At 36.2% G+C, this 18,039-nt stretch overlaps 2 protein-coding genes across 2 annotated transcripts; one reads left to right on the top strand and one right to left on the bottom strand.

Annotated features, from left to right (window-relative positions):
* Positions 1-2,020: 2,020 nt before the first annotated feature.
* Positions 2,021-10,856, top strand: LOC145786641 (uncharacterized protein C4orf17 homolog). Its single transcript, XM_082598335.1, has 11 exons — positions 2,021-2,142; positions 3,667-3,860; positions 4,304-4,411; positions 4,674-4,758; positions 5,085-5,221; positions 5,385-5,522; positions 6,133-6,230; positions 6,783-6,897; positions 7,428-7,598; positions 7,864-7,959; positions 8,586-10,856. The coding sequence occupies exons 1-11, from the start codon at positions 2,111-2,113 to the stop codon at positions 8,732-8,734; spliced, it is 1,323 nt and encodes a 440-aa protein (XP_082454461.1). The 5' UTR covers positions 2,021-2,110; the 3' UTR covers positions 8,735-10,856.
* A 466-nt stretch (positions 10,857-11,322) lies between these two features.
* On the bottom strand, positions 11,323-17,721 carry LOC145786642 (uncharacterized). The gene is made up of 4 exons (XM_082598336.1): positions 17,126-17,721; positions 16,485-16,623; positions 14,953-15,062; positions 11,323-12,061 (listed from the first exon to the last, which is right to left on the bottom strand). Exons 1-4 carry the CDS (start codon positions 17,375-17,377, stop codon positions 11,753-11,755), a joined length of 810 nt encoding a protein of 269 aa, XP_082454462.1. The 5' UTR covers positions 17,378-17,721; the 3' UTR covers positions 11,323-11,752.
* Between the last annotated feature and the right edge of the window lie 318 nt (positions 17,722-18,039).

The raw sequence follows: 18,039 nt of genomic DNA, 5'->3' as shown, positions 1-18,039 counted from the left end.
TCAATTCGAAATAAGCACAGTTTAGTAAACTGGATTAGTTGCTATCAGAAGTACAAATCAGCTACAACAAGCTAGGCTACGAATGCCGACGTCGAAATTTTTCACCAATTCACACAATAATTTTAGACTGCTTTGTGTTTACTATTGATACAACAGTTTTTGAAGCATTTGAAAAACTTGTCATGACAAGCTACTAAAAGTGTCACTGCTTGACCGAAGTGGGCCAGGGTGTAATCGACAGGCAGGGCATTAGAGCAGTTCTACAAATCCAGAATTAAAAAAATAGTTCATCATGAAATAACTCAAAAAAAAGTAACTTAAAAAAGATCAGCGTATCTATAGCTTTCTACTCTCCTATAATACTATGTAGGGCCTAATATATTTATGTAAATAAATAAAATCTGCAACACTTGGCATTTAATTCAAAAATTAAACAGTAGCTTACCGAGTAAAACGTTACAGAAGCTTATAACTAAAAGCAGCTTAGTTGGTTAATTTTAAATGAATTAAACTTAGCAGACAAATTATTCTTTGTTTATGGTATCTCAAGCATGAAGGATAGCGATCTGTGTTACGCACAAATCGATTACATTTGTAACGAGAAGTGCAATGCAATGCCGAACTCAACTCATCCTGAAAACTGTAAGCTACCTTTGCTGGCATGCGTACTAAACGATCGCGCGCCGCTTTCATCTGGGGCGCCGAGATGCTTGCATTCAAACTAGTCTGGTAGACGTATAAAGACGTCTTAAGCGCAGAAAAATTACAAATAAAATGGTAATATTGCGTCTCTCGCAGTTAAAGTGCTATTGATAAAGTACATGCTAATGCCTTGTGATTGGTATTAATTGTTTGCAAAAATAATTAAGCTTAGAAAGTATTCGTTGGCCTAGGTATCTTCTTGTCAGAATATCTGTCAAACGATTAAATGAGAGAATTTGGCAAAACTCGTTTAATGTTGTTTTACATCTTTTATAAGCCCCGATGTGACATAGTTGCTGTTTCAATCACAAAAACAATAATGCAACCAGCGTTTTCAGTTGTAGAAAAGAATATTTCAAGAGTAAAACGAAAAAAATGGTTATAAAATCGTTAACTTGCAAACTAACTATGAAAAATACTTTAACAGAAACTTAGAAAAACAAATGCGTTTAGCAAACTCCACTGCAGAATAAAACTATCTCAGCTCAGACACTGGCTTACAGCTTACTTATGTATATTAAAGATTGTGCAATCTTAAAACTACCGTACGTATAGGCCCACCTTACTGAAATCAAGCACCTCAATTAACTTTGTTTAAGCTCGCATCTTATCTGTCAATTTAGAAATTTTCGTTATCGTTACTCTGGTAAACGTTGAAGTGGATAAACTAGTAGTAGTAGTAGCCCACTTTCGAAATTTGCAGGTTCAGTGTCTAGCCAGTTTGGCTTCTTCTGGTTTAGGGTGTGAAAACAGGCTCGATCAAGTCTAAAATAGATAAACTACAGAATTTTAAATAGGTCATGAAAATAGAGAAAGATGTCAAGAGTTTGCTTTACTAGATAAGAACTATTAGAGTAATATGCGCGTAGCTAGAAAAAAATTTTTATGGGGCAAAAGCAACTATTGAGAGGGGCAAACATTTTAATATTTCAAATAAAGAGCTTGAGAGTTTGTTTAAAAAATAAAGCTACTGAGTACAGCCAAACGTTTACGAAAGGTTATTCAACATGTAATACAATGACATTAAAACGTTGTAATGGCATTAAAAACCCTTTTTTGGGGGGCGAGGGCTATTGCTCCCCGTAGCTACGTCTCTGCCCTGTCTCAACTTGGGGCCGACTAACTCCATAGTGGACTTCAGTAAACATTTAATGGGTCTATGAATGCATTGATTTTAGGAAAAAGTACCGCAATTTAAGCACAACGATTTATACACTTTGGGATAATTTTGTTTTTAATAAAATGTGACAGAACAATACTGCAATTGCTAATTTAGTCTAGTTTTGAGTATTTGTTGATTGTTGTATTTTTATATGACAGCGTGCATTTTGCATTTGTGTTTTTTTGACAAGCAAAGACATAAAAAATTTCTGACATTGTTCGTAAAGATAAACTGTACTAAAAAAATATGATTGCAAGTGCACAAAGACCTGGTTCTAGGTGAGTAAACATAGCCTATATCGTTGTAGCCTTTCTTATAATATTTTATGTGTCGTTTTGTTTTAAAAGGCTGCGATGGTTTTTATTATGTTATTAAGTTTATTTTAGGATGATAAAGAGTGAAAGCAAGACCTCAACCACGAATAACTTATTGTTAACAGATTGTTAAGACTTTTTGTTAAATAACTTATTGTTAACAGACTCTTAATCAGGGATGTCTGCTCTTAATTTACCTTACTCACTTTCACATAGTATTAGATCTCTTTGTGAAAAAAAAAAATTCATCCAAACTAAAAGTCGTTTTCAACATGTGTAGCCCACTTCGTAATACATTACGTAATTACGTTGGCTGATTTGCATAATAACGAATTGAGATCGATGACTTTGGACTTCTCTCAAAAACACAAATAACCTAATAAAGCCTTGTGCACAAAGTTTCGTTTGTGAACTGCATCCCCAAAACACAAATTACTGAAGAAACGTGCCCTGGACATTATGGTTAATAGTTTTACAAGAATGTCACCGTACTTTCGCCAGCCCAAATTACCAGACTTCCTTTTGACGCGATTTAAGAAGATGGGATGTCAATAGGTTGTCGACAAAAGCTTTTGGAAAGGTCATTTTAACAAAAGAATCGTTGAAATGATACTGATGTCAAAGAAATCAATATCGCGTTAAAACGCTTTCCAAGGCAAACCAATGCCTAGCCTACTTGGTGGGCGACTAGCCAACGCATTCATTTAACTGCTTCTGTTACATCTTGGTTGTATTCCTGGTCTAGCCATACCTAGCATTTTTTTTAAAAAGGATTAGTTTAAATGGAGAGCATTCTCGATTCCGATTGCGCCCGGTTTGTGCGTAACCCAGTGAGTAAATAGGTCACCTTCGAGAGATGAAACAAAATTTGAAAAACTCAAGTCTCCCAAAATTGTATTTGTCATAAAGCAACAAATAAACCACATTCTTGTTATTAGAATAAACTCGCGTTCAGAAGCAAACACAACGATAAACAAGCAAGTAGCAAATACTGAAACACTCACACCACTGAAAGTGTTTTATGTAGCCTTATATGCTTCACGTTGTGAAGAAAGGGGCGTTCTTCCCGGCTATCAGCACAAGGCTGAGGACTCACTAGTACAGCGAGCAGTTGCGATTCGCTAACCATAACGGTGTAGCTTCCACGCTAGCCATTCAGACCATCCAATCAACAATATGTTTCTCGGCAGATCAACAATATGTGTCTATCGCTGTCAATTCTTGCTACAAATCGGCTGCCGAGAAACTATGCTTCACGTGTTGGCTACATATTTATAATTACAGTAGTTTAGCATGCTGCCAAGAACTTCTTCCACGCAATCCCTTTCTCAATTTTTTGTGGTTGTTATATTCGTATAAATTGTGCTGCACTGTATAAAATATAACATAGCAACTCTGTTATCAGCTACCAAAGTATTCTTTAACTGTTGCGTTTTGCTTTTTATCAATTTCTTATTGTTACTAATTAGACTTAATATTTTGTTTTAGTTTCAACGTTTTTAAACCAGACAATAAACCTCTTCTCGTCCGTGGAACACTAGGAGACGTGTTCGAAACCTCATCAAAGCAAGGAGGAGTCAAAGCAAAACGGCCAAAAAAATTGTTGAGTGATGTACCTCCACCCGCCGTTCCTCCTTTGGACTCCAATCTCAACTTTCCTACCAACTTGGGCGTCATCTCAAGTAACGAGGATAAATATTTATTTACATTGTTTCTATGAAACGTTTCTGTTGCAAAAAGTTAGAACATGTATTTCAGCATCACTATAACTGTAGCTTCTTTCTGAAGTTCCAAACTAAACCAACACAGGATGTTGCTCCATAGACTATACAAGTGCCATTGACAATGATACAGAAAAAAATTACTACTGTATTGTTAAAACTTGTTTTTGTAAATAACTGTATTGGCTCGGTGCATTACAAGCATGAAGAAGTCTTACACTACAAGGATGCAGACTATTACACCAAATCGAGACCTAGCCTATATTAAAACAGCCAAGTTACGTTAGTAACAGTTACAAATAGGCCGGTTATTGCCAAAATACTTTTGCTTCTTAAAATTTTGAAATGATCACCATGTTCTTGCTAATTGCAGTTATGCTTTATTAAAGTCACTTATTTCATAGGTTCACGCTCATCAGATTCCCGGATGGGATCACGTTTTGGAGCTTACAGCCAAGCATCTTTCTTCTCAAGACACAATCCCCATCCAGCAAGAGTCAGACATATCAAAGGTAAAGTGTTACGCAAATATTTGCAGTTCATAAGTTCATAACTTCTTTTGCCCATAATAATACGTTAAACTACGACACAAAACATTATTAAAGCATTCACGTATCAAAGTAGATAAAACAAGATATAGGGTGTAGGCTAACAATGACTAAAGTTTTCTAACTCGTGTCACGAACTTCTTATTGAAATGATTTTACTTTATTAAAATTCTTTTTACTTTGAGCTGAGTGCGTTGGTTTTAAGGCGTCTGTGATATTCTTGCAGGATTGAACGGAATGCCAATATGCGCAGTTCACGATCAAGGACATTTTCCACTTCCCCGAATCAGCATCGCCCAGCCTTCAACGCGGTATGAAAATCTATCTTGCTCCATTTATAAATCCAACTAATGAAACTAATTCAAACCACAGCTGCAATCTCGATCTTTTTTATTCTCATACAAGCGAGATTTCCAGTTTGTAGCAAGATTTTATTAGATCTTGTTAAAGCACATATGCTGAAAACAGTGATGGCTTTATTATGGACCTAACCTTAAAATTGCAAAACAAACTTGCTAAAGTTAAATTGACACTTAGGCTGTTACAAATTAATGAGAAAGTTTCTACATTCTGTACATCAGCCTATTTATGAATTTCTAGAAATAAAATAATTTGTTCCTGTAATTTGCATTTTCAGAGAAAGAGAAAACTTCATAAAAAATTACATTTCCTCAAACGCTTTGGGTTTAAACAGCACAGCTTTTCCTATCAACACAATCACTGGTTTGCAACATTATCCGTTTAAGGAAAAGGCCGTCCCAAGAATTGGCTTAAGTGAGTGTATAAGCTCTTTAAAGTTCGGTTGAGCATTTCCATCAATAGGGTGACTTATTGGTGTGTTGTTGTTTTTAGCGCAAAATAGACTTGCATTAGGCTACCTGTAATTATTTATGACGTTTTTTTTTTTAAATTTTATTGTTTTTTTGTAACCAAACAGTTCCAATTACCGATACATGGAGAGGTGAACTAAGAGAATTATGCACAAAAGCCGGATTGATTGCTGATGACGTACCTCAACCCGTGAAACTGCCAAAATCTCCTCCCCCTGCTCCTGCTCGAAAGACATCATATTCATGTGAGGTTTTAATCGGTTGTTTTGACCTTGTTTCTAGAGTGTCCAAGCTAGTTTTTTGCAATGTAAATAATGCAAGGTGTTGGCTGATTTTGCAATATCTTTGTAGTCTACTGCTGCCATCTACAATAATCATCTTATAACCGTGTTTAGTTTGGCAACGTAGTTTAAGGACAATTCTCGGAATAATTACATTTAATGTAGTAGACGCAATAATTCAAAAGACAACACTTTAGCAACAAATGAAAATTTTTCTCTATTGGCATCGTTAGCCAGGCCTGTGCCAGTGGTTCAAAGTCATCACTAATGTTAAAAACTGCCAAGATTAAACATTTTTGCTGGAAGATAAAGATTCCCTCAATCAAAAAGTACACATTAAACAGGAAAAATAAATTGTAGCCAATGTAGATGAAAACACAGTGATTTCAAAAATAAAGAAAGACAACTTCTTTGATACAATCAATGTTGGTCTACATTAAAAAAGTTAATTTTTGATCTTCTACATTTAACAACTGCAATGCTCGTTTTCACAACTATAGATCTAAATATTAATGGAAAAAAAAATTTGTAGGCCGACAATGTGCAAGTGGTTTTACTGTGTTTGTATCTACAGCGGAAACCGGTCGCCTCATACCGCCCCCATCCCGTGCGGTCTCCAGAGCAAGCATAAGGAGCCAGCCAAACCTTCCAAGTCAATACGATCAATATGCGGTAATAATAAAACAAAAGACTCAAGTAAAATAAGATTTTCTGTAATGATTTTTGCGGTTTTTAACTTTTTTATGGTTTTAATTGATAGACGATTACGATCGCAACATTGAATAAAAGAATTTGGAAACGAATTCGATATAGATACCGTACCGAATACATGCGGCTTCCATTTATTTATATATGCATTAAGCAGCCTGCTATCCATATTCAACGCAAACAGCTACAAGAAGAAAATTAAGTATTTCGGTCCCACAACCGCAAAGTTTATTAGAAGATCACTAATAGAAGGGAAAATAAACGGAAAACAAAGCAAAAATAGACCAAGAATGATATAAACATTTGCCATTAAACAATAAAATTATGAAAATGCTGTTAAGTAAAGCTTAAGACTCGAAACAATGGCGTTTTGAATCCAATCCTCAATACGGGGATGGAGCGTAACGATGGTGACGATGATGATGACGATGATAGTAACGATGATGATAACGATGATATTACTTATTTCCCTGTAAATCACAATATTGCTCACATGGCTCAATCTCTTTTTTGCAGCACATCACTTCATATCCAGACACAGAGACTCTCATGCTTGAAATGCTGTGCCAGATTTTGCAAACCGATTCGGTACCATCTGTACAACAATGGCTGGTATCTGCTGGAACCAGAGGTAGAAAAACTTAATGTGATTTATAGCTTCTCTTAAGCGATGTCACAAACCCGAAAAAAAAGTTATCGTATAGAAAGCTTTTCAGTTTCGCACTTACAGCTAACAAAAATTAGTTTGATGGAATGGGGTTCATGTCTTGACTGAAAGATTTAGGCTTGTTACACAGCACAGCACACTGATTTGCTTAAAATTATGTTTTTTTTCGTTTCAGATTTTGTAGATAAATATATTATGCTTTCCACTGACCAAACGCAAAAACTAGTTTGCTGGCAGCAATGCTTTACGCAGGGGAGGCCATACCCATCCTTCTAAATTGTTTTTCGCAATCTATAGATATAAAAGTGTTATTCTTTGTTAAAGAACATTAAATTGAATCTAATGCCCCTCTTCCGTTACAAAATCCTGCGTAAGCCTACGCCGCTGTTTACCGGTAGCTTATCCTACTAATTTCAGATTTTTTTGTGCAGATGATAACCGTAACCTACCTAAATGTGTTTTTTTTTAAGATTTTGTATCTCTTTCTACTTTAGAAAAAGGGCTTGTTCTGGATATGATTAAGACGGCTATGAACAACGAAGAGATGCTTCTCCAGCAACAAGAACAACAAGCTCAGATGATCCCAGAAACTCCACTTCCTCCTCCATCAAGAGCTCTCACTGCAAGATCGGATGATGGAGTTAGAAGTAACCTCGACAGGAGAGGTAAATCTATTACGAAAATGGGAAAAGCCTACACTAAAGTACATTTAATTTATTTGAGTTGAAATTACATTATTTAATTTAATTTCATCTGAAATTCTTTATTTAATTTTAGGTGATCTATCCTACAGCTTTGAGCATTCGATGTGTAGGCTACATAGGCTATTATCGTATTAAAACATGAGCTTAATCAAGCAAGAGTCTGGTCGATGTGCTTTGAATCTGTTTATTTATTGAAGTAGGCTACAAAGGTTTTCCATATTTTCAGAAACATACGAACCGTTAAGAAGAAGCACGTCGGCGATGTCATCACGGTCATCTGCGTCAAGACGGCAAGAAAAGCGCTCTCCATTTACCTCTCCTTGTATGTATTCACGACTTTAGATTTCTTAGTGCCCTTTTCAGGGCCGGATTTAGCTGATGGGGGGCCCGGGGCACTTTTAGATCGGGGGGCTTCCGTGCAAAAAAATGTTTCGCGCCTACGGCGCGAAAAACCTCCTCTACGTCTACAGTAGCATTAATACAGCACTGCACAGTGTTTTGCAGAAACTTCAAAGGCTGAAAGAAAAAAATAACGCAAAATCACATTTTTTCCACGTAGGGGGCCCCTCAAAAGTCGGGGGTCGGTGCACCTGCACCCTCTGCCCTCCCCCCCCTAAATCCGGGCCTGGCCCTTTTCTTATAGTATTTATAATTCTTCCTCTTTTGTTGATGCCAAATTCGTGTGCTTTCTTTACCGTTCTCTACATGTTCGCGCCAGCACTGTAGTTTACACTGTAATGCATTCCTATTAAACTACACTTTTAATGGATTTTTTTCAATTGGTTACGTGTCTCCGATAGTTAAAACTCGTTATTAAGCTAAAGGCCAATTAAGCCCGGTGGAAATAAACACTCTGAAACTTAAAATTTATAAAAGTTTGATAAGATAAAATATCGCTAAAACTTGTAGGCTACTGTTTTTATAATAAAAAAGCCTTAATTTCAACAGTGCCAGACAAACCAGCTACAATGAGGTTCAATAAAGGATCCGCATCTTTGAAAAAGTTTGATCCACTCCCTAAAATAGAAGAAGCTTCACAACCAAAAGCTACAGAACAAAATCTACCAGAAAACGTCGAAACTGAAGAAAGATCTTGAAGATAGCCTTAAAAGGTTCCAACAACTTATATTACATACAAAATGAAGACGTTGGATGTAATGAAAATGTTTAATACAAATTTGAAATAGATCCACGTTCTGCGCGCTTTTTGCGAATTGCGCTCATCATAAATGCAGAAATGACACAAAGTTTAAACTTTCTTGGCTTTAGTTCCACTTACAGTAAATGTGGAGTTAATTGGAAATCTAATTATAGACTAGATCGATATAATTAAATTAATCATTTCTTTAACAAAATATTGTTTGTAGCCTACAGTGGCATAGTTCAGACAAAACCATGCATTGTAGGCTAATACGAAACTTAATTGTTAACTTTGTCATATTTGGACTTCTAGCTTTCATATAAGTTAATATCTAGAAAGGTTTAGTAAACCCAGTGGTTAAGTGAAAAGCTTTTATATCGTTGAAGGCCACTTCATTTTCTTGGCTGTCCTGAAAACGCAGTTCCAGCTGCATAAACAGTAGTAAGCCTAGTCATGGCCTAGTGTTGCATTATGCTGGGGGACTGGCATTCTTTTGCGTTTTAGCATTGTAGGTGGGTTAAATTAGCTTTTTTAATTTTACTATTTCTGACAAACAAAACTGGGTAAACTTATGAATGAATCTCTATACATAAAAACACCTGATGTAGGCCTGCCGTATGTGAGAAACGTTTCTGAGAAAGACAAACATGTTTCTAGATGAAAATTGGATCATTTAAGACTTTTCATTCATATTTAAGTGTTAAAAAAGACTTTGTAATCAGTTTTTCGCTGTCTTTTTGAAATATTTGTTTGCAAGTAATCGTGTGCATATTGTTGTGTAGTAGCCATTGCTTTGCTTAGCCTATTTAAATGATAAATTCGTAAGTGGTTGTATGATTGGTTGCTGCACACTTTTTCCATTTCCTTCAACCGCTGGCTCAAAAGTTTTTATAAACTAACATCCAGCTGACAAGCTCCGTCCTTTTATCTTTGATTAAACATCTGTAAACGTTGAAGTAAATGGTGCCGCAATTTTGACGCAGCTTATTAATGTAGGACTTGGATAAAAAAAATATGCTCAAAAGTTGGCGTTAATACAGTAAAATTGTAGCCTACATGTTTTCCGCATTTTGGTGTAAAGGTGAATGTACATTATAAATATCCAGTAGCAAAGTGATATATCAGATCATCTCAACTCTCTATTTTGGATGTGGTAACTTCTGGCCCAGTCTACTGAACCACGCCTACATTTTTATCCATGTTGATGTTTGTTATTGCATTAGAACTTGTGTCGCCTGTTTATAAAACTTTCACGTGAAAGCTAAATATTTTGAAAGTGAAAATTTAACGACAGATGTGAAGGCCTACTGCATAACTTGTTTATCCAAAAATGTATATTCTTCTATACAGTACACTTCTACATTTTTCTAATCTAGACCTATGTTATGTTAACGTGTATTGTTTTCGCTGTGATGGTCAGAAATGAATAGCCTACAACTGAACCGAATAAAAACACCTGAGCTGAACTCATTCTCGACGCACTGAGTTTGTACAAAGCTGTTTTCATTAAGTTTTTTGTGGTGAACGTCTTTGCTTCGGCCGATGACAGCTTCACTTGCATTTGTTGCAAAAGTTGTAGCCTCGTCATATGATCTTGTTGTTTTTAAACCTTTCTTCAGCAAGAGCATAGAAATTACAAGTCGTGGACTTTTCTTGTATTTTATTCTTCGCTCTATCAGTTTTATTTTGTGTTTTCTGACGTCACGAGCGAACCAGCAGAGTCATTGCTAGACCTTTTGTTAGCTACCCGCCTACAGTAGTTGTACCGTTTGTGATGTCTTCAACGCTTTTTAGTGTAATGATTTGTATAGTTTTTTTCATATGTGACAGATAGTCTGGAATTCAGGGCAAGTGACGGTCGTTAATGGTGATGGATAGGCCTACTTAGCTTACCGGGTAGGCTACTTCCAACCAGAAAGCCCAACTTGATGGATTTACAAGCAACTTTTCTTTGAAGACACCTTTTACTAATAAAATGTTTGCACCAAATGCAATTGTCTTGTACATACTTTTTTAAAATTGTGCCAACATTAATCTTTTATGATGCATTTTATTTCAAATAAAATTAAATAAATGCGTAACATTGATTCCGCTTTATATGCTTGTTAAAGTGCCTACCGTATTGTAAAGCGTTTGTTTGAGCAAGCGAGTTTTTGTGCTTCCATCAGTTTGAAGCTGTGCAGAAGAGTTGAAAAACCAGCTCAGTGGCCGAGTGGTTTCGCCTTCGGCTCTGGTGCTGGTAGATCTGAGATCGATTCCAGGTCGGGTCAAACCGAAGACTACTTTAAAAACAGTACCGATTGTGTTCTTACCTGCTTAACGCAGTGAACATAAGTCGAGTAAGAATGTGATGATATCTTAAACCTGATATAAAATTAAAAATCAGTCTTGTCGCTACAAGACCTTAGCTGTTGCACTGCTGTTGCAGAGCGACAATAGTAAATAAAACCATGACATTGTTATTAAGAGTTGAAAATCTGCCACCTAAACATTGCATAGGCTCGTTTTCGTTCCTAAGATAACACTTAAAAGGAATACTTCAAACTTTGTATTACATGGAAATAAATGAAATGAAGTACAGCATTTAATTAATTAATTTACAGTATGACGACATAGGCTATAGATTATTCTGGAAGTTTGCAAACGATTAATTGTAGGCTCACAGTCCGTTTTATTGCATAGAAGTTCTAAATCCCAACTTAACAGTAGATCTAATCATCAGTTGCGGCATGGTTCCGGATAGGCTTCCACAACTAGGATAAACGCTGAGTACAGTTTGGAAAATTACTGTAGTAGGCCTACATGATTGCCCCAATTTTCTTGCATGTAATTTTTTAATCCTAATGGATCCAATAAGCATGGTGCTAATATCTTTTATACAAAAACTAGGGGTATAGGTTCAAAACGTTGATTTTTTTTAAAATGGCAAAAGGAACTGAAGCTCTGGCTTTTAATTTCCCCCCTTCTCACAACGTTACAACTCGTTGCTATGATGTAGTGCTGAACTATTATAAACATTTTCTAACATACCTAAATTTTTGAAATTTCCGGACAAAACATTAAAAAGACAAACTAGCAAAAAAAGAATGAACACAAGAGAACATAAAACTTCAATTAAACTGCGAATAAGCAACGGTTCGGTAAACAAAGATTGTTCCACGATATCTCCACCAACGTTTTTATGAGGAAATGGTAAGTCAGGAACTGGAACCTCTAGAAACGCGCACAAGGGTTCCCAGCCTTCTTTGACGTCATAAACCAAGAGCATGTCTTTCGGAGCAGTCTATGAAAAAGAGGACTGTTGAAAGCAAAAGAGCTTGCTTCAAAACATCGTGATCTAATCTTAACTTCCCCTTAAACCACACTGACTTGTAGTTAAAAGCAGTGACAAAGCAAGAAAGAAAGTTTTAGGGGGGCTTGTTTGGTTGGTTTTGAATCTTTATCCTCGGACTGACAAAGCCTCGATAGGTTATTCCTGGTAGTTTTGCATACTTGTGGAAGCTTTTGACGCAGGGCCGGTTACCGAGATTGACAGAGCGAAGTTTTCGATCGTTGATGTGTTGTTGCCGGGGAATTATTCCATTCATTAGATGCCGCTGAATGGAGAGCAGTCCTTAGAATGCGTTGCTCAAGCGCACATCCCGAGACTCGAACCAACGCCGCTTGATCTTGAAGCTTCTTTGTTCATGAAGTCACGCGCTAACCAACTGAGCTATCGGAGCGAGCAAAAGCAACTGTTGGTGAGAAACGTCATTCAACATGAATTACAATCGTATTAAAATATTTTAATAGTGTTAAGACATAAATTATTTTTGGGAGGGCAAAATCGAATTTTGAGAGTGCGGTTGCTCCCCAAGCTCTTCCGTGGCTACGTCCTTGGTAAAAACAACGCATAGCCTATCATTGAAAAGGAAAATAATGTATGTATTTTTTTAAATCGAGTCTAGACATGTTCATGCCTGAAAATGAGAATTTGAATTATTTGGGTAAAAATACGGGGAAACTGAACTACGCAACCATCTTCTCCAAAAAAGTCAACATAGCCTATGTCTTGCTAACATGCTGCCACATGCGCTCATAGAGGTTTAAACCAGGGGCTCGTAGTGCGATTGTTCAAAACAGAAATATTTCGCAATAATAAGTTTTGAAAAGATAAAGTATTTGTCTTAGTTTCATTTCAACCGCCCCGATAGCTCAGTTGGTTAGCGCGTCACTTCTAGAACGAAGAAACTTCAAGATCAACAGCGGCGCTGGTTCGACTCTCGGGGTGTGCGCTTGAGCAACGCACGTTAAGGACTGCTCTCCATTCAGCGGCATCTATTGGATGGAATAATTCACCAGCAACAAGACTTCAACAATCGGAAACTTCACTCTGAAAAGTTTGGGTGTTCATCAGGACAATTATCGTTTCTAGCACTAGTTGCTACGTTCATCTGATGAAATTGAAAGTAACATTAACAACAAACAAGATGGTTTATTGCTTCACTGACGTTTCGCGCACCATGACGAAACGCGAAACGTCAGTGAAGCAATAAACCATCTTGTTTGTTGTTAATGTTACTTTCAATTTCATCAGATGAACGTAGCAACTAGTGCTAGAAACGAACAGTTCAGTGATAACGTCGTTATTGAAAAACAGTCGTCAAATATAGATTTGTGTAAAAAGCTTCTCTCAAAAGTACCCATTTCAGTATTGTTGTGGGTGAAACAATCCCCGTTTTTTTAATTGATTTTTGGTACAATGTTGGTGTCTATTAACTAAAAATGGAAGATCATAGCATTATTGATGTTTTGCTCTTCTTCTTTACAGCTTTGTATTGTTGTAGCCTGTACTATGCCTACGACCTCATACAGTATCAACCTTAATGTAAATACAGAGCGATTTTTGACTGAAGATTCATAAGTGTAGGAGAAGATTATTTTTGAGGGTGATAAATAAATGCAGCATAAATATAATAAATTGTGCCGAAAAATTTTTGCAATAAAATATGCTCCACCCTAAGGCATGTCACCATTTTTTTGCACGTACAATTGGTCTTGACTGCTGATTCCAATAAACATTAAAATGAGATTAGCCAAAACACCAGGATGTGACCTAAGAAAGCCACAATGTCGTTGCAGGACTATATAAGCAACAAGCCAGAATAAAAGAGATAAAACGCACTTATTTCATATCTCAGTTTATCATTGAAACCTAGGATCAAACTCACACACAAAAACAACAAACTTGTGACTTCTTTTTTACAGTTTCAATCGTGCACCCAAATCAAAAGTTTTAGGTGCGACCGCAGCCCCTTCATCCCCAGTTCCTACACCTATGTGGAGATTGTTATGAAAAAGTACAACATCCTTGTCTTAAAATAGGCAGTTCTTTGCCTATAAAATAAAAAGGTTTTTTACAACTGTTCAATTTGAGAGAATTGTCTTCTTTTAAGGTTGTCACGTTTTCTTTCTATCTCTTACCAGGAAAAAGACTTGGAAAGGTTCAATGACGTAGTTTAATGGGTTAAACCGAAAAGCAGTCAATTAAATGTCGAATGGTTCCACTAGTGAAATGATAATCTAACTTCTTGAAGGAATTTAACGAACGGATTCTCAAATAACTCTAATTTTGAACACAATTTATATCAGCACCAATTCTCATCTACTTGTATTCGATTTCTTCAACTCTCAATCAACAATAATTTCTGCACCAACTACCAATCCACAACCCATAACACAACTCTCGTAATCAACTCATAAAAATCATCATCAATAATCATTACGCAAATTACACCACTATTTATAAAAGGTTTGTTCGGTCTAGTAACTTCGAGAAGGTTACGTAATGTTGCATCACACGAACTCATCGTTCGGTCACGTTGCATTGAGCGGCATAAACAAGCAAGTTTAAAGAAGACTATAGAACTGCACGTAGCAATCGAATGACCTAGAGTACACGTTACATAATACAGATTACGTAATCAGAGGTTACTTCAGGATAATGACCGATGATAACCTATAGCATAAGAATTTTACAATCAAAACAGCACGCTCGATCGAGATACAAGCGGCCCGTCGTAAGACCTCGCACATTGATTGTGACAAAGGTGGTAGCTTACGTGGTTTTTAAAAATTATTGATCGAAACCTTGAACTAACTATGACTAGCCTGCTGTATCAGAAACGTTATTACCTGCATAACATGGGAGTTATGTCTTCGATAAGTCATTCGAAGCAGAAGCATGTTCAAGCGTGCAGGTCTGAACAGACTGTACGTTCCACTATCTCCATAAATAGTGTTTGCTGAAAACCACAACCTAATTTACCGTCAGAGATGGGCAAGATCACTCGTTTTGATGGACTTGAAGATCAAAATCACCAAGAATATATGATCTTGAAGAGCAAGGTCAGATCACCAAAACAACATGATCTTGAAGATCAAGATCACTGTTTGTCTACTTGAAACAATGAAGTTTTTAATCAATGATGTTGCAAGAAAAAAAAAAAATTTACTACAAGCAACCTGGTTGAAGATAGGCTACTTAGTATTGCTAACTGTTGCTTTTAACTACTCAATTGCTGCCTAAGAATTGTAAAGTTAGTGACTGTTGCTGTTAGGCCTTTCAATCGTTTTCGTAATTTGCGTAAAATCACAACGTCGCACCCAAGGTCGAGGGTAACTACAGTACTGTAGTGAATTCTCTTTTGTTATTGACGATTCAGTTAGGCACTTCTTTATAATTATGCAATACGTCTTAAATTGGTGGCCGCATTTCAACTGTCACTGGATTATATCAATGCTAATTGCACCATTTACCCATCTGGCAACCTTGAATGATACTGTTGTCTGCAATCAAAACGCTCAGAGGTCTGCGATCAGATAAACCGGTCCAAACAAAAATACAAAAACTATGCAAAAAAATATGCAGCATACAATTTCAAATTTGATATATTTGTTTATACTCAGACCCTAACAAATTATTGGTCTGGTTGATTTGCTGCAATAAACCGCTTTGCATACATTTCAGTTTTTTTAGCATCGTCATTCAGAACTTTTTGAACATCTAAAATTGGGTCAAAGAAAGCAAACATTTTTATAGGATTCACAAAACAGAATTGTAAACAAACTTGAATCATTTTTGCTATCATACTTCAACATAAAGTATAGACGGAAGTTGACTTATTTATTATGACCAACACAGAAAACTTTTTAAATTTTGAAATTGCAACACTGACCAAATCAGATTAAAACTTCAAATCGACTTTTCTTGCACACACATCATATTAACAGTGGCTTAATGTTAGTAATTGCCACCAATTACGTTATATAGTACGAGTTCTAAAAAATGTCTCTATCGAGTAGCCTAACGTGGGACTGCTATTTTAGATTCATCAATATTTCAATTTTAAAGTTATCTTGATCTTACTGTTCTTCAAAATCAAGACCACACAAAAAATGATCTTAGATCAAGATCACCAAAACAAAAGTGATTTTCAAGATCATGCCCGTCTCTAGTTACTGTAGAATGTAGATACATATATTATGTAAAAGGATAAAGAAACATTCAACATGCTTAGGAAAACTATAAAAGCACATTTCCAGAAACTGCGTACATACAGTAGCCTATAGGTCAACTGTGGTAAAAATACAGAAATACAACAAGTCAAGAACTTAACCTATAGCCTGCTGGTGTAGCTCACAGTAAATATATAAGTTTTACTTACTTAGCATTAGAGTAAATTTGTAGAGGCTGTTCATAGTCGACGAGAAGAATGTGAGGAGGTAAAGTCGTGAGTGTGATGCAATTTGCTTTCGAGCACTCTCGCACCATTCGTCTTCGTTATCCCTCTTGGTAAGAATAATCTGTTATGGAAAACCAAAATACTTCCATCACTTTGACAACCAATAAACAGCGAGTTTTCCTAGTGCGACAGTAATGTAAATTTTAATTTAAAAAAAATCAGCTTAGTTCATTGCATTTTTATTCAGGAAAAAAGTTATCCATTTATTTTGCAACACCATTTAAGAGCTACAGTAGGCCTATAGGCAATAGGCTACTTTGAAATATAAATCAGATAGATGTTAAATATTTACGGTGTAGTAGCTAATAAATACCACTGTTATTTATTCATATAACAGAAACGTTAAAAACAGCAAAACATACTCAAAAGTGGAATTAAAGCTGGCAGTTCGTTTAATAACACAAAAAATACGCAAATCTATGCAACATCACAGTTTTGGCGAGGCGACCAAACTTAACCACATTTCACTCAGCCAAAGCTTTTGTGCTTGATTATTTCAATGAGATTGTATAAACTATTTTTAACATTGTAAAAATATATGTTAAGAATAAAATGTTTACAACCTTGGCATCTGGAAATGCTTTATGAATTTCATCCCAAAAATAACATCCGGGAATGTCAGTGACCGCGTCGACGTCTTCAAACATTTGGCGAAAGTCTTCAGTGGTGCCACCTTTCAAGCAAATTTTTTCCCATTGCTTTCCCAAATATTTGTAGTTTTCCAAATAGTCGTATACATTGTAGCCCAACTGTCGTAACGCTACTTGCATAGATTTAGTTCCAGTCTTTGAAAGTCCAGCGACAATAACCTTCATGACTACAGTGCCTACAGCCTGCTTCAGCGACTCTTTGTCTTTTCCGCTAGATCAGTGGCTTTTTTATTAGTTGGCACTACTTTGAAATCAGCAGCCAGTTTTTGAGTCCCTTAGAATGACTGAAATGTAATGATCACTTACAACCCAGAATGCAATTTAAAATTCCGGTAGATAATTTGCAACTTCTAAGATTTTATGGCTAACTCGTTACCTCAATGATTCATCGCACATAGTCTACTATGGATGGAATAATTCCCTGGCAACAACACTTCAACAATCGAAAACTTTACTCTGTCAATCTCGTTGACAGGGTTGTCAGATTAGTTGTAGCCTTCCCTTCCAGATTGCATGCCAGTTTGATTCTAAATTATTCTAAATTTATTCTAGACATTTCATTTCAAGTCTAAAACAAAATACCATTAAATACGCAGTGTATATTGTAAATATGATATAACTTACAATAAGTAGTGGTGAGAATCTTCATGTTGAAATGGAAATATCCCTAAGATAAGATGATGCCAGCACATTTTTTATCAAGTTTTGTAGCCTTTGTTCACCCCAATTTTATGTCTGTGCCTGCGTGCTTGTTGAAAAAGTTTGTCAAATGATTGGCAGTGTAAACGATGTATGCTGACAAATGAACACAGCAAGCGAAAGAGCAA

This window comes from Aplidium turbinatum, chromosome 17 (genome assembly GCF_918807975.1).
Source record: "Aplidium turbinatum chromosome 17, kaAplTurb1.1, whole genome shotgun sequence".
NCBI classification, from domain to species: Eukaryota; Metazoa; Chordata; class Ascidiacea; order Aplousobranchia; family Polyclinidae; genus Aplidium; species Aplidium turbinatum.
Note: the sequence above shows the minus strand (reverse complement) of the source record. Positions and strands in the feature narration are given on the sequence as shown.